General features: G+C 51.6%; 1 protein-coding gene across 5 annotated transcripts in view; it reads left to right on the forward strand.

The window, feature by feature from the left end:
- The window catches only part of TGFBRAP1 (transforming growth factor beta receptor associated protein 1), a 36,118-nt gene extending 22,007 nt beyond the window's left edge, over positions 1–14,111 (forward strand). For 4 of the 5 annotated variants that reach the window (XM_081596252.1, XM_081596251.1, XM_081596253.1 and 1 more), the window contains 8 exons: positions 783–865; positions 1,845–2,186; positions 4,046–4,103; positions 5,749–5,892; positions 6,791–6,934; positions 7,691–7,850; positions 9,054–9,487; positions 11,571–14,111. In XM_081596252.1, coding sequence (XP_081452378.1) covers positions 783–865; positions 1,845–2,186; positions 4,046–4,103; positions 5,749–5,892; positions 6,791–6,934; positions 7,691–7,850; positions 9,054–9,487; positions 11,571–11,747 — 1,542 coding nt within the window. In that variant the 3' untranslated portion in view covers positions 11,748–14,111. The remainder of the gene's footprint in view (positions 1–782; positions 866–1,844; positions 2,187–4,045; positions 4,104–5,748; positions 5,893–6,790; positions 6,935–7,690; positions 7,851–9,053; positions 9,488–11,570) is intronic. The other variant, XR_014083678.1, reaches the window with a different exon arrangement.
- The last annotated feature ends 1,273 nt before the right edge of the window (positions 14,112–15,384 follow it).

A 15,384-nucleotide genomic window follows, 5' to 3' on the forward strand; every position in this document is an offset into this window, starting at 1 on the left:
CACCAGTGGGGGAGGGGACGGGAGGCACAGCATCTCCCCAGCTTCAGCGGGAAAGCCTGCTTATTGATCTATCGTTAAATGAGATGGACCCCGTGCTCTGAGGGATGCTGAGAAATGCCTCTGTGAAGAGAGTTCCGCAAGAGTGAAGAGGGGTGGGCGGCTTCTAGGCTGCCGGGAACACCAGCCTTGTTGACATCCATCTGAGCACTCGAGGTAGCAGCGATCAAGAAAGCCAGGGAGGGTGAGAGGAGGAATATGGACCAGTGGGAAAAAATGAAAGTATTCGTCGCTCAGTCATGTCTGACTCTTTGCAACCCCATGGACTGTAGCCCGCCAGGCTACTCTGACCATGGGATTCTGCAGCAAGAATACTAGAGTGGGTTGCCGTTCCCTTCTCCAGGGGATCCTCCTGACTCAGGGATCAAACCCGTGTCTCCTACTCTGCAGGCGGATGCTTTACCACAGAGCCACCAGGGAAGCCCAAAGTATGTTAGTGACACTCTTTGTGATACAGACCAGGATGGATGGGAAATCATGAAGAAGGAGCGATGATTATTCAGAGAACAACTTGATCTCGGGAACAAGGGGTGGATTGACATATATGTGTGTATACTAACATGTTGAGAATAGTTTCGTATGAGCCTTGTTTCTTCCTTACCATATAACGTCAAGATTCCCTGTAATAATTAACGTGTGGTCTGGGTTGTGACCAGGACCTCAGTTTCCCTCCCTCGGTGAGTGATTCCTGCTGGTCTGAGCGGCAACACCTGTGTCCCCTACAGATCATGTACCGGCGGATCCTGCTGCAGGCGGGCTTCATACAGTTCGCGCAGCTCCAGTTCCTGGAAGCCAAAGAACTCTTCAGGTAACTCGAGGTGTCGGCAGCGAGCCCTCCTGTGTCCCTGAGGTTGGGTCTGCGGTTGGATCTCCGTCATCACTGGGATGCTGTGACGGGAGAGTCATGTAGGTGCAGTGCTCTGGGAGGAGTGGGGAGGCCCCCGCCCTGTGCTCATCCCTTGCCCCCCGCCCCCCTTAGCCCAGGGGTCGCTGTCATGTGTCTTGAGGGTGGGGCTGATGAGAGGTGTACAGAGTGGTCCTCAGAGAGAGGAGAAGGCAGTTCTAAAGAGCACATGTGATGACCTGTGGATTCCCTGAAGGCTTGGTTTCCCTTTGCTCCAGTGATTTTAACTGAAGGCTGTGAGTCTAGAGAGAGAGCAGGTGGATTTATGAGAACTATGGTTCTAGAGACACTATGAACCATGTGCTCCTGACTCAGTGTCTTAGGAAGCCATGGTCCCTTCTGCATTTCATGAATCCTGCACACGGGGGCCCTCCCACCACCGCCCCCAACATGGCCCAGCACCTGGTCCCCAGCAGCCCTTCTTCTGGTGTGGGGGGCAAGGGGGGTGGTCAGGTGTGTGCTCTAGGGTCATCAGCTGTTTATGTTCGCTCAGCACTCGTGCAGATCAAATTGCACCTGCTATGATAGCCCTTAAATTCCCACGATGGTGTGGTCTGTAGAGGAAGTTTTCTAAACGTCCAAGTAGAACAGACCTTGTGCACTTCCAAGCCGTGAAGGAGGAGGTGTGCACAGAGCACAGAATCTGCCTTTGATCAGAGGTGCAGTGCCACTGCTGTTCCTCCCTGCCCAGGTTTGCAGAGACCATGGCCCCCCTCAGCCCTGGGAGTGTGATGTCCTCGGCGGCCGAGCCCCCTGTTCCATTGTGGGGCCTGAGGTTGGCGGAGCCTGGTGCTGGGCTCTGCAGGCAGGGGTGGGGTCCACTCCCGGTTGGCTTGCACCCTCCTCTCTCTCTGCTTCATAAACTCTGCCCCTGTGATTGCAGGAGTGGCCAACTCGACGTGCGGGAACTCATCTCCCTGTACCCGCTCCTGCTGCCCACGTCCTCCTCGTTCACCCGCTCCCACCCGCCCCTGCACGAGTTCGCAGACCTCAACCAGCTGACACAGGGTGACCAGGACAAGGTGGCCAAGTGCAAGCGCTTTCTCATGAGTTACCTGAACGAGGTCCGCAGCACAGAGGTGGCCAACGGCTACAAGGAGGACATCGACACGGCCCTGCTCAAGCTGTATGCCGAGGCCGACCATGACAGCCTGCTGGACCTGCTGGTCACCGAGAACTCTTGTCTGCTGCCCGACAGCGCCGCCTGGCTGGAAAAGCACAAAAAGTGAGTGTCTTTCCATCCCCACCCCAGGGGTGCCCCAGGGGCTCCCCGCCTGGCCCTTCCCCACTCCTCACCCTCGGATGCTGTCGTGCTGCTGATGAACCAGAGCGACTTCTGAGTCCCACACCTTCCTCCAGGGACCACCTGTCACCCTTGGGTTCATCAGCCCCATCGCTGTCTGCAGACCAGCCAAAGGGGTCTCAGAGACCACCAGCTCTCATGTCAGTCACTCAGATGGGTCCAACTCTTGGCGACCCCGTGGACTGTACCTGGGCAGGCTCCTCTGTCCATGGGATTTCCCAGGCAAGAATACTGGAGTGGGTTGCCATTTCCTTCTCCAGGGGATCTTCCTGACCCAGGGACTGAACCCACGTCTCCTGCACTGCAGGCAGATTCTTCGCCGTCTGAGCCACCAGGAAAACCCCTCCATACTAACTCCTTAATGACAGAACATGTAGTCATGGGCCTTGTGAGTCAGTATATCGTCCAGTCTCCTCCATGCTCCTTCTCAATGGTATTGGCCTGTGCTAGCTGCCACATGTGTGTTGGTAAAATGATAGCTCACTTCAGCCACTGATAACCAGTTTGAATGGAGAGGCAGATACCTGGATAAGTAGATAGAAAGGCGGGCTTCCTGATCCTGTGGACAAAAGGGATCAAACTCTGCCTTCATTACAGGCATGAGCTGGTCGGCACCCATCCCCTTGCTGACCGACTGCCGGTACCATGGGGGTCTGTCTGCAGTGATGACCCAACTAGGCCAGCTTCATCCTGGGGCAGTGGTCTAAGCCTTCTGGGCCTGAGGGGTGGGGGGGGGGAGGGGGCTTTTCTTTAAAAATGAGAAGTGTCGGGTGCTGCCTGTAAGAGGATCTGTCTGTGACCTTTGTTAAGCATGTGACATGGCAGAGGTGCTGGTCAAATCCTGCGGGGACAGGGGCTCACAACCCAAACCCCATTCAGATGTGGGACATCACGGGCTGGTGACTGGTCTCCATGCAGGCAGTGTCTTCTTAAGCCATTTCCTGGAGTTTCCAGAATGTACTGTGGAGCAAAGTGATTTACGAAGGAACCAGATAATGCCCTGACCTCTGGTGGCAGCGACACATTGACTTGGGGTGGGAGGGCGTATCGAGTCAGTGTAACTCTCTAAAAGCTTCCTAGAGAAGAGAAGGGTTCCAGGGGATAGTTCAGTGTCTTTGTTCTTTGAGGGGAGAACTCTGACAGTCCCTGGGGCAGCTTGCTGGGAGAGGAGGGGGACCAGGAAGGGACACCCCTAAGAAATGAGAACACAAGGGCCACAGAGGGTGACCTGCTTGCCCAGGTCATACAGTCCATGAATGATGAAGCCTGGACTGAAACGCAGGGCCAGGACTCTGGGTGCCCCCTCGCTCCTGCCACCCTGACTCTCCCTGACCTCCTGTTCTCTGCCATGCCTGCATGCGGTTGGCCTTTATTGCTGTTCAGAATCCTCCCTTCCAGAAGAGCTCACATGGCCTCCCTTCCACATAGTCTTAATTCCCCGTGATGATTTTAATGGTGACCTGAAGAGAGGAAAATCACACTAGTATTGGAAGTAAATTGTAAAGCAATTCCAAATGTGAGTTTCCATTGTATAATTGTAGTTTTACTTTTCAGCTTATCTTAGATTTGAATATGGTCCTTTCTGGAAGTTTATAAGGAATACATATTCATATGATAAGTAAATAAATAGAGATGGGGGTCTTTTTGCTGCTTGAAACGTGTTGTTGCACTGAGTTGAATAGAACTCGCAGGCTGGGGAGAGAGGTGGGGGCACCGCTGTGGGGGTGCCACCCACAGTTTGAGGACAGGAGAGGGTGCACTGACCCTGCGCTTTCTTTCAGGTACTTTGCTCTGGGCCTGCTCTATCATTACAACCACCAAGATGCTGCTGCAGTTCAGGTGAGTTCAGAGGCTTCTAAGTGTTGTTGTAAAACTATGTTTAACTCTGAGTTACTTGAAAAAAAAATCACAGATTGATAGAGACCACTCTTGCGTGGTCACAGCCCTTTTTACAGAACAAAAGTGACTCCGTTTTAGACGGTGAATTCCCTGAGAAACACCGGCCAAGGATTTTCTTTTCTTTGCCTTTCCGTCTCTCTAAAGAACATTGTTAAGATTGAGTTTTTTTAAAATGTGAGAAAAATAGAATTTCATACTGAGCCACAAGGCCTGTGACATCATTGCCTTATGAGAAATTAAAACTGTGAATAGTCGTTTGTAATTTCTACCATTAATGACAGCAAGTTTTGCAGGCAGCTGAGTTATCTGTCATCTGTGACAAAACTAAAGCTGATTAAGGCCAGTCGCTTGCCTGTGGGACATCACTGGTCAGAGGGGAGCTGGGGTCTGAGCGAGTGCTCCGGGCCCTGGCAGTGGTTCTGTGCTCGAATGTCTCGTCCTGTCTCTTACATCTTTTGTGAGCGGCTGGGAACACCAGCAGTGCTCACAAACTCACCAAACATACCTGGTTGCTTTGAGAAACTACCATGATAATGTGATTGTGGAATAGGTAAAAAAAAAATTTCCCATCAACATGTACACCCATGGCTAAGAGCAGATTTGGGGGTCTAAGATAGATAGCATTTTCATTTTTTTAAACACCAAGTTGTAAGAATTATAGTTTGCTTTAAATGTATTAATAACATTAGCAGAGCTAATAGAGAGGAATTTACAAAATTGTGATCATTAGGAATAAATCTCCATCTAACACATTTTAATGATTGTGTGAATAGTTGGGTTTGGGGAATTCAGCATTGAAGAAATTAGTAATATAGAAAACACTTGTACACTGGTATCAGAATTGCAGCATTTACACTGCCCACCTATTTCTTAGGCTTTTTGCTGGGGGTGTGGTTCAAAGGTCAATGTGGATAGGTGGGTGAGGTCTGTGGCACAGGGATGATGCAAGACAGGCTCCCAGGCAGCGCCCATCTCTTCCACCCCTTGTGATGCCAATTCACTCTGAGTCTCAAAGTAAGATTCCATTTACACGGCAGGGAAGTGTCTGAGTGCAATAGCAAAGGCCTTTATTATGAGAATCTACCCTGAGCCCCGTGCCCATGGGAGTGGGAACACCAGGGCACAGGGTCACTGAAGTGTTGGAAAGGACATCTGAGTATGGTAGCCCAAAAAGGTCTTCAAAATCAGGAATCCGTGTGATGGAGAAGGTGGAAATGCCTAGCTAATGGAGGCAGGTGAATTTCTTCTCTGTCCAAACGTTGTCAATGATTATTTTATTTCAGGAAAAGACGTTTTATAATGCATCCACGTCTCCCCATATTTTATATTTACTATTTGTATTACTGAGATCTCATTAGAAAGGAAAGAAATAGAACTTGATACTTTACATTCTTGATTTCTTAGACCATGTCCTCTATATTTTTTTTTATTTGTTAGAAAAAATTAAGATGGACTTAAGCCTTTAAAGTTTGTGTTACCACTCTGAAATACTACAAGGCCAAGTTAGCACACGCACATCGTCTCTAAGCTAGTTCTAAGAGGTCTGTGTCCTTCCACCTCACCCCTCCCGGCTCCCCTTCTCCAGCTCTGGGTGAGCATCGTGAACGGGGACGTTCAGGACTCCACGCGCTCAGACCTGTACGAGTACATCGTGGACTTCCTCACCTACAGCATTGACCCCGACCTCGTGTGGCGGCATGCCGACTGGGTCCTGCAGAGAAGTCAGGAGGTTCGTGCTTCAACAGTGCCTTTTTTGCAGGCGGGTGGTGTGTTCAGATGAGCTGGGGAAGGGTCCCCAGGCTGGTCACATGGTGGAACTGAGACTTGGGTCCTGGCTTATAGAACTCGGAGTCCATCCTCATCAGAGCTATGCTGTGTTTTGGGGTTGTGGAGTGTGTGTGTGTGTGTGTGTGTGACAGAGTGTGCATGTGTAAGTCCAGGGACATGCTCCCCCCCACCACCACCACCTCTGTAGCATTTCTTGGAAGATAGTGTTGCACTACAAGCTCCAGTTGACTGTCGGGAGGCAGCCTGGAGATGCTGGGGTCCCTCGCGTGTCATGCACAAAGTTTGTCTGGGCATCTGGAGAACCAAGTTGACTGAATCTTCAGCCACTTATATCTTCTTTCACTTAACCATCCAGCAAGTGACCATCCTTGTTTTGCTTGATCTGAGTGTAACAAAGCTGTTGCTTCACAGATTGTGGAAACCTGCTGCCTATAAATGTTTGGTTCCTTAGTTTCCAACTCTTTTTTTTTTTTTTTATGTGAACCATTTTCACAGTCTTTATTGAATTTGTTACAATATTGCTTCTGTCTTATGTTTTGGGTTTTTTGGCCCTGAAGTGTGTGGGATCTTCACTCCCTGGCCAGGGATTGAACCTGCGCACCCTGCCTTGAAAGGTGAAGCCTTAACCAGTAGACCGCCAGGGAAGTCCCCTCCCAGCTTTTTTAGAAGGCCCAGCTGGAGCTCTGGGTATTTCCTGTCTGTCAGCACTCCACACAGCTCTGGTTTTCTGAATCATCACGATTTTGACAGTGCTTTTACCCAAAGCATAGAGCGCTCACAATAAAGATAAGATGGGGTCTTTGAAAAGCACGATGACCAAATGACTACTCTTCTTCCAGGTCGGAGTTCAAGTTTTCACCAAGAGACCACTAGACGAACAGCAGAGTGCTTTTAACCCAGATGATATCATAAATTGCCTTAAGAAATACCCTCAAGCCCTGGTTAAGTACCTGGAGCATCTTGTCACAGACAGGAGACTGCAGGTGAGGCCCGGCTCTCAGGCCAATGTCGTGGGTTTGCGGGGGCTCCGTGGGGATGTGAACTTGGCCAATGGGTCTAACTTAACATCTCATGTTCCTGGCGCTCAATCTATACTTGTGGGAGGTCAGAGAGGGAACCAGACATTTGTGAAAGAGACCAGAGGCCCAAGTGGCTTGTTTTCACCCTCCACCTCTTGTCCCTTCCACTTACGTTTTTCTTCTTTTTCTTCTTCCATGTTATTATTCTTAAAGGAAATGAGCGAAGCTTCCCTTCTTTGGGGGCAGCAAAATCTTGTGGGCCTTACCTAAATCCTGTGGCCCTTACTTCTCAGAATGAGATATTTTCCCCTGGATTCTATTTCATTCTATTTATTATTTATTCGGCTGCATTGGGTCTCAGTTGTGGTACGTGGGCTCTTCCTTGTGGCATGTGGGATCTTTTTTGCATCCTGTGGGCTTAGTTGCCCCCCAGCACGTGGGATCCTAGCTCCCCGACTAGGGATCAAACCTGCATCCCTCAAGTTGGAAGGTGAAGCCTTAACTATCGGACCCCAGGGCAGTCTCCCACAAAGTTTATATTCAGCTCCTCTGTCATGCTTTCTGAACGCTTTCTCTCCAGAACTTGCATTCTGTTGACCTGGAGCCGCTGCTCACTGCACACATCCGGTCTCCTGCACATGCTGTCCGGGGGGCGGGGGGGAGTGGTCTCCGTGCTCCCCGTGCACACACTGTCCGTCTGCTCATCCTCCTATCCTGCAGAAGGAGGAGTACCACACACACCTGGCTATCCTCTACCTGGACGAGGTGCTGCAGCAGAGGCCCTGCACCCCTGACAAGGATGCAGAAGTGACCGAGACGCAGGTGAAGCTGCGACGCCTGCTCCAGGAATCTGATCTCTACCGAGTCCACTTTCTGATGGGTGAGTGGATCCACGTAGCCTCTGTGGCACAAAGTCAGCCTCCTGGAGGCCAGGGGAGCCTCCTGTCTGTCCTCTGCCCTCTGGACATGGGCAGGGCCCTTTAGCCAATGACCCAGAGGCTGCCCAGGGTGCTGGGAGGTCTGTGCGTTCGCTGAGCAGAGCTCCTTTGAACTTGCTCACTCACCTTTGAAGCCCTCAGATCAGTTCCTTCTGAGGCTCCGGCTGTGACCATGACTTTGCTGGCTGGCACTGCCCCCAGCAGCCCGCTCGGCCACTCCAGGCTGGGAGGAAGGCATCCTTCCTGGAGGGGTCCAGTTTTCACTTCCTCCAGGGCAGGGACCGACTGCAGTGTCTGTGTCGTCCCGCAGAGTGAACTGTCTCCTGCTCTATGGGCACTGTGGGATTTCCAAGTTGTCCTTACTGTGTTAAAGTATTTCTCTTTAGCAGCATTTAAGTCTAGTTTTTGACCTTTAGCTACAGTCCTTTCTCATGGCTCATGGGAGGTGTGTCCTGTATAGTCCCCACAATTGAACTCACAGACACTACACCATCATGTCTGGCAAACCACTGGTCACAGTGTTTCCATCAACTGATCCACACATAACCTTGTTTATGTATGTTCAGTTGAAACATACTTCATTTAATGTATATTGTTGATTCACTGACACTGACCTCATGGTCAGAAAGAAGCACATGACTCAGGCCTGAATGATGTTCCCGTGAAGAACTTTGTCCTAAGGCACCTGGCAGTCCTCCTTTACCTAGACACCCCCAAACTCTGCTACACAAGCCATGTGTCCAGGTAGCCAGAGTGGAGGTATTTAGTGGTGTCTGGGCAGCCTGGGGGACTTCCCAGGTGGCTCAGCAGTAAAAATCCGCCTGCTAATGCAGGAGACACAGGTTTGATCCCTGGGTCGGGAAGATCCCCTGGAGGAGGAAATGGCAGCCCACTCTAGAATTCTTCCCCAGGAAATACCATGGACAGAGGAGCCTGGTGGGCTACAGTCTGTGGGGTCGCAAGAGTTGGACACGACTGAGCAGCTGAGCACAGGCAGCCTGGGTGGTGGAGTCTTGGGGTGTCCATGTAGCCAGAGTTGCTTTGGGCACTCTTAAGCTTATGGCACCGGCAGGCAGGTGCAAGGTTGGATATCCCCTGCCTGGCATGGGTGCTTCAGTCCCTCACCGGCAGGTCCCACCCCGCAGACAGGACCCGGGGCGCCCAGCTCCCCCTGGAGAGTGCCATCCTGCACGGGAAGCTGGAGCAGCACGAGGAGGCACTGCACATCCTGGTCCACGAGCTAGCGGACTTCCCAGCAGCGGAGGACTACTGCCTGTGGCGCTCTGAGGGCCGGGACCCATCCTACCGCCAGCGGCTCTTCCACCTGCTGCTGGCTGTCTACCTGGGCCCTGGCCCTGCCGCGCCCGAGCGGACCATGGCTGCCGTGGACCTGCTGAACCGCCACGCCGTGGAGTTTGACGCGGCCCAGGTGCTGCAGCTACTGCCGGGCACGTGGTCAGTGCAGCTGCTCCGCCCATTCCTGATGGGTGCCGTGCGGGACAGCATCCATGCCCGGAGGACCACACAGGTGGCCGTGGGCCTGGCCAGGTCTGAAAACCTCATCTACAAATATGACAAGGTGAGAGTCCGGCCCTCCTGGATGAGACGTTTAATGTTGATGTTAGCCCTAGAAAAACAGTCTTGGTCCATTTTCTTCTCTATGACTTCAACACACGGCATGTGTGAGTTACTCACGCAGACACGGGTGTGGGAGCCAGGCTGGCAGTGGTGAGGTTGGGGCAGTCTCCCGGCCTGCAGATGCCAGCGATCAGGAGAGCAGAGGGAGGTTGTGGCCAGGCCCCAGTCCACACCGCAGGTCACGGTGTCACTCTGTCCCTCCAGCTCGTCCGTGCAGAATTGGCTGTTACTGTTCCCTTTCACAGAAGGGGGAGCAGGGACATGGGGTGTCACATAGAGCACACAGGAGCCAGGTGTGGACCACAGGCCAGTTCAGAGCCCTGCATTCTGCGTCCTGTCTCCGTCCTTCAGGGCTGCTGTAACAGATAAGAGCGAATCCCACAGGCCAGGGGCTCAGATGACTCACAAACAGTTCTCCCTGTCTGGAGGCTGGAAGCCTGGAGTCAAGGTGCCGACTGATTCAGTGCCTTGTGAGGCCCCGTCCTTGTTGTGTGCACGTGGCCGGGCGTGGGCACCAGTCTCCTCTAAGGGCCCTGCGGCCATCATGGGCCCGCCTCCAAACACCATCCCGCTGGGGGTCAGGGCGTCCACGTGGGGAGAGATACAGGCATTCAGTCTATAGCAGCCCCAGCTCATCAGAGGCTCCTCTCTGGTGAGGCCCGTGTGCCCTACGGCCGGCAGGATGCTTCTCCCGCTGGGAAGACATCCTTGACCTCCCCCAGTGGAGAAGCCGAGGTCTGGAGGATCTGGCCTCCCTACTCTGACCCTTTCTTGCCCATCTCACTGTTTCCAGGACACGTGGAAGGAGCAGTGGGCCTGCCGTTCCATGCATACAGCCTTGATACCCACCAGTTCCTCTGCCTATGTCCCATCTCTTCCTTTTGTGCCTGGTGAATGCCTCCTTGAAACCCAGGCTAACCTCTCTCCCCCGAGAAGCCTTCCCATCCCTCTCAGCAGACTAGCACCCCGTGTGCTCACCCAGTGCCGCGCCTGTGGTGTCCCTTCCCCTGTGAGGCTTTGGGTATTCTGAGGGCAGGAGCTTCCTTTACTGATCTCCGTATTCCTGAGCCAAGGCTGGTGTCATCTTGAAGGCATCAAATGTTTCTTGAATGACTAACGAAACTAACAAATATGGTGATTCCCTAAGCCACCAACAGGCTGACTTTCTGGGTTTACTCACGTGAATTGTGCAGAAAGGCTTTTATCTTACAGAACTCAAGTCCTGTGTTTCAGACAGGAAATAATAAAGTTGTATTAGTTCATTCGGAGAAGGCAATGGCACCCCACTCCAGTACTCTTGCCTGGAAAATCCCATGGACGGAGGAGCCTGGTAGGCTACAGTCCATGGGGTCGCTAAGAGTCAGATACGACTGAGCGACTTCACTTTCACTTTTCCCTTTCGTGCACTGGAGAAGGAAATGGCAACCCGCTCCAGTGTTCTTGCCTGGAGAATCCCAGAGACGGTGGAGCCTGGTGGGCTGCTGTCTGTGGGGTCGCACAGAGTTGGACACGACTGAGGTGACTTAGCAGCAGCAGCAGTTTCATTAGTTACCTTTAAAGAAAGGAAATTATGTGTCCAGGACAGGTCATGAATGTGCTAAGGATAGACCACGTGGCTTTGACCACGTGTCTTATCTGGCCTCACTTTTCTGGTGTGCAGACAGGGGTAGCAGGAATTAGATGACTTTCTTGGCCTTGCCAGCACTAATGCCCCATGACTGCATAATGACTTTTTTGAATGCATCAGGGCTCAGAGAACGTTTGAGAGAAGATCTTGGTGAGAAATGCCTCAACCAGAGAAGAAGCAATTACTTTTGTAAAATAAGAAGGCGGTTTTGTAGCTTTTTTGACTTTTCTAGTTCCTGAGGATAGTTTTGTTTATTTTCACTGCTGAGATTCTGTTTCCAGAAATTGGTGTGCAAGCTGTCCCCACCAGGGATGACATTAATAACTACCTGGGGGGCGATGCTCGTCAGCTCTGAAAACTGGTCACAGACATCTCTGTCTTTTCTTTCTTTCTGCAGATGAAGCTGAAAGGAAGCTCCGTTCGACTCTCAGACAAAAAGCTTTGCCAGATGTGCCAAAACCCCTTCCTTGAGCCCGTGTTCGTTAGGTATCCCAACGGCGGTCTTGTCCACACCCACTGCGCGGCCAGCAGACACACGGAGCCCAGCTCCCCCACCGCCGGGGCTCGGACTTGAAGAGGCAGGGCCTTGGGTCCTCACCTAGCCTGCCGGGTGCGCAGACAGGAGGCTGTGACTGTGCTCTGTCAGCCGTCATTGGGTGCTGGGGGAATTTGGTCCACGGGAAACAGGCTGCGGCCAGCCCCCTGCCTCGGATGGAAATGGACAGTCCCTCCAATAGAGACATGCCAGGTTTCCCCGTCCAGGGACATCGCCACCCACAACAGACGTCTGCTCCCTGAGGAAGTGAGCCTTCCTGTACAGCCCAAACAAATCTGACCCCCACCCCTCACCCTGATCTGTAAACACGTGTCTGCACTGGAATCGTCTGCTCCAAGGTAACAGCGGGGACCTCGTCCTGGTGGGAGAGTGGCCAGGGCACCCAGCTCTCCATCCTGATTGCCCACCCACCGGCCACCCCCGGGCGCTGCCTCTGCCCTGCAGGACGGCTGACCTTGGGGAGGAATTTTTGTTCCTTCCCACTTCCTTCCCACTTCCCATCTGGCTCCCAGCCCCTAAAAGATCTGCCTGGGTGCCCCACCCTTCCTTTTGGGGTAAATTCGTTCCCTTCTGGCTATCTCGAGAGTGAGGCTCCGAGAAGCCACGGACACGCCTGGAAGAGCTGCTCTCAGATTTGGAGTCGTTGGCGGGGATGGGAACCCATGGCGTGTGGCCTGCTGGTTTGATACTCCACGATTCAGATGGTTGAGCAGAACCTTTTATTTGAAGTTCTATCCTCTTCGTGGTTTTTCTCTAGTTTGGAAATTCACCCATCATGTTTGCTAGGGATGGTTTTCCTTATGAAAACATATCCACCCTTGATCACTTGGGAAATTAAAAGGGAAAGGTTGTGAGCACAAGCCGAGTGTGTTTGCTGGGGTGGCTGGTGGTCACCCCCACGCTGGGCGGGGTGGGCTGTGGGTGACAGCTCCTCCTGCACTGGGGGTCGTCACCCTTCCCGGGGGAGCGCCACCCCCCACAAGGAAGCCCGGGCAGGCTGCCTTACCTCCCAGCACTTTACACGCCTGCCCTGCGGCTTCCCAGACACACAGGACAGAGGCCTCCCACAACCTCAGCATCACAGGCCTGCATCCACTCTTGCCTCTGTCCAGCATCTCGGGGAAGCTGACGCTGTGGTTACTTCACTGCCCTCCTCTGAATTTCTTCCTGCTGATAACTGACCGACTGTCAGGGACTAAGAAGAAAGATGCCATGACCCCTACCATGAAGCTTGGCAGATATGCATCAGCCTGTATGTGTGACTGGAGGACCCCCAGACCTGGCCTGTGTCCTCAGCCCAGGCCTTACGGGCCAGGTATAGAGCTCACCAAAGGCTCTGTACTAATAACTGTCCGTGTTCTCGTCCCTCTTGTGATTGGAAGGGGCCGGGAAGCACAGGCACCCACGCACCTTCCCAGCTGTGTCTCAGTCTCTTTAAAGAGTCAGTGATGAAGATATTCTTGCAGCTCGGCTGTGTGCTGTGTGCGATACTGGCAATCAAAGCCGCGTCACGAGTCTTGCCCTGCAGGTGGCTGTGAAGGCATGGTCATGTTCCTGGGGACGTTATCCTTACAGCTCGTGAGTTTTGGGTTTATTCCTCAGAGAACAAGCAACTAGGACACGGAATTCTGCACTTCTGAAAGCACTGATTCTCTCCATGAGATGGGTACAATCCTGGAAAAGCCTCCTTGTTCCTAACTCGGGGGCACAGGTCTTTCTTTGCTCCACACTTTGATCAATATTTTGAAGTTTGTTATCCTTTAGAATAATGGAACTAAAGTTGAACAGTTTTCTATCTCTACTGAGCCCTCAAATGCAGCAGGATTCTGTGACCCTGTGCAGAATTGTAAAAACCTTGCCTCTCTCTAATCAACGCCCCCACCGACCAGGCCCCTTTCTCAAATTATATTTTTAAAAGGTCATGGTTCTTTCCAGAGGCCTGCTCTTTTGTGATCGTGCCGTTTATTAGAGGAATTAGAACCATCACTCCCTGGGTCGGTTCGGTGTCACCTATCTAGTTAAAACAGCATGAAGTGGACACAGCTGACATTAATATTCTCTGGGCAAGACTTTAATTTCATGAGCTGTTAATCTGCTGTCGCTTATCAGGCATCCCCATGGGAGGGTCGCGTGGGCTATGGAGCCTTGGGCCTGTGCTCGGAGCTGGAAGGACCCAGGGTGTGCTTTGCAGGGGATCTCGGGGCCTTGGGTCCCACCCTTAAGTCCCTGCCCATCACACAGCCAGGGTGGCCTGGGCTTCCTGCTCGCCCTCCTATGGAGACCTGGCCCTTTACCCTTTAACCCCTGGATGGGTCCGAAATACACAAGATGTACAAATGTAAACTTGTTGATTTTATTAAAAATCCTTTTAATTCTTTGTTCCTCCTGTAGTTGTTTTTTAAATAAAAGTTATCTTGGTGAGAGGATGGTTTCCACTCCTAGGGCATCCAGCTTAAGGGGGTCCTAGAACTTAGTCCTCAGCCCTGGTGGCCCCTCCCAGCTCCATCAAGGACTTGTATTGGCCGCCTTGCAAATCCTTAGGTGTTACTTCACTAAATTGTAAACAATGTGCTTCTGTCTCCTGCAAAGTCTTTAGGTGCTCCTGGACACCTTAAGGCCTTTGGATTCATCCTGCCTTGCAAAGTTCAACAAAGGAGATTTCTGGTTACTTCTCTGACAGGTCACCTTTAGCCAAATACTCCTAAAGAAACTTTCTGCCCTTTGGTTTCTAGCCCTGAATATATTCAGAGGATATTTATGTGTGTGTTGTCGTTAAGTCGTGTCCAGCTCTTTGCCACCCCAAGGACTACAACACGCCAGGCTTCCCTGTCCTTAACTATCTTCCAGCATTTGCTCAAAATGTGTCCATCGAGTCAGTGATGCTACCTAACCGTCTCATCCTCTATCACCCCCTTTTCCTCCTGCCCTCAATCTTCCCCAGCATCAGGGTCTTTTCCAGCGAGTTGGCTGTTCACATCAGGTGGCCAAAGTATTGGAGCTTCAGCACCAGTACCAGTCCTTCCAATGAATAATCATCATATGGAAGCCCCTAGATCAATTTCTAGATTCTTTTTCAATACAGTTCTGTTAAAGTTGTTGTTTGGTTGCTAAGTAGTGTCGGACTCTTTGCGACCTCATGGACTGTAGCCTGCCAGGCTCCTCTGTCCATGGGACTACCCAGGGAAGAATACTGGAGTGGGTTGCCATTTCTTTCTCCAGGGGAACTTCCAGACCCAGGGATAGAACCTGTGTCTCCTGCATTGGCAGGCAGATTCTTTACCACTAAGCCACCAGGTAAGCCCAAGTTGTGGAATAGTATGATCTAAATTTTGCACACACAAAAATATATATATATCTACTTTTAATGTAATTTTTTAAAACTAGAGAATCTTTGGCTAAAAAATAGGTTTCATTCTACAAGGAGGAAATTACCTCTATAATAAAAAAAAAATCAGTAGGTATTATTTTTAAAAGCTGTCTTAAACCTAGGGAACATTCATTCATAAGGATGGCAAGTACACCATTCTCTTACAGAATCTAAATCTAAACTTTAAAGTATAGCATCACCTTGTGTCTAGTTAAGAACCTGTCCATACCTGCTTATTGCATGGTTTGAGAAGGGAAGACTCAAGGAAAACAGAGAAGGAGGCCAGAG

This window comes from Giraffa tippelskirchi, chromosome 4 (genome assembly GCF_054371585.1).
Source record: "Giraffa tippelskirchi isolate mGirTip1 chromosome 4, T2T-mGirTip1v1.2.pri, whole genome shotgun sequence".
Classification (NCBI taxonomy): Eukaryota; Metazoa; Chordata; class Mammalia; order Artiodactyla; family Giraffidae; genus Giraffa; species Giraffa tippelskirchi.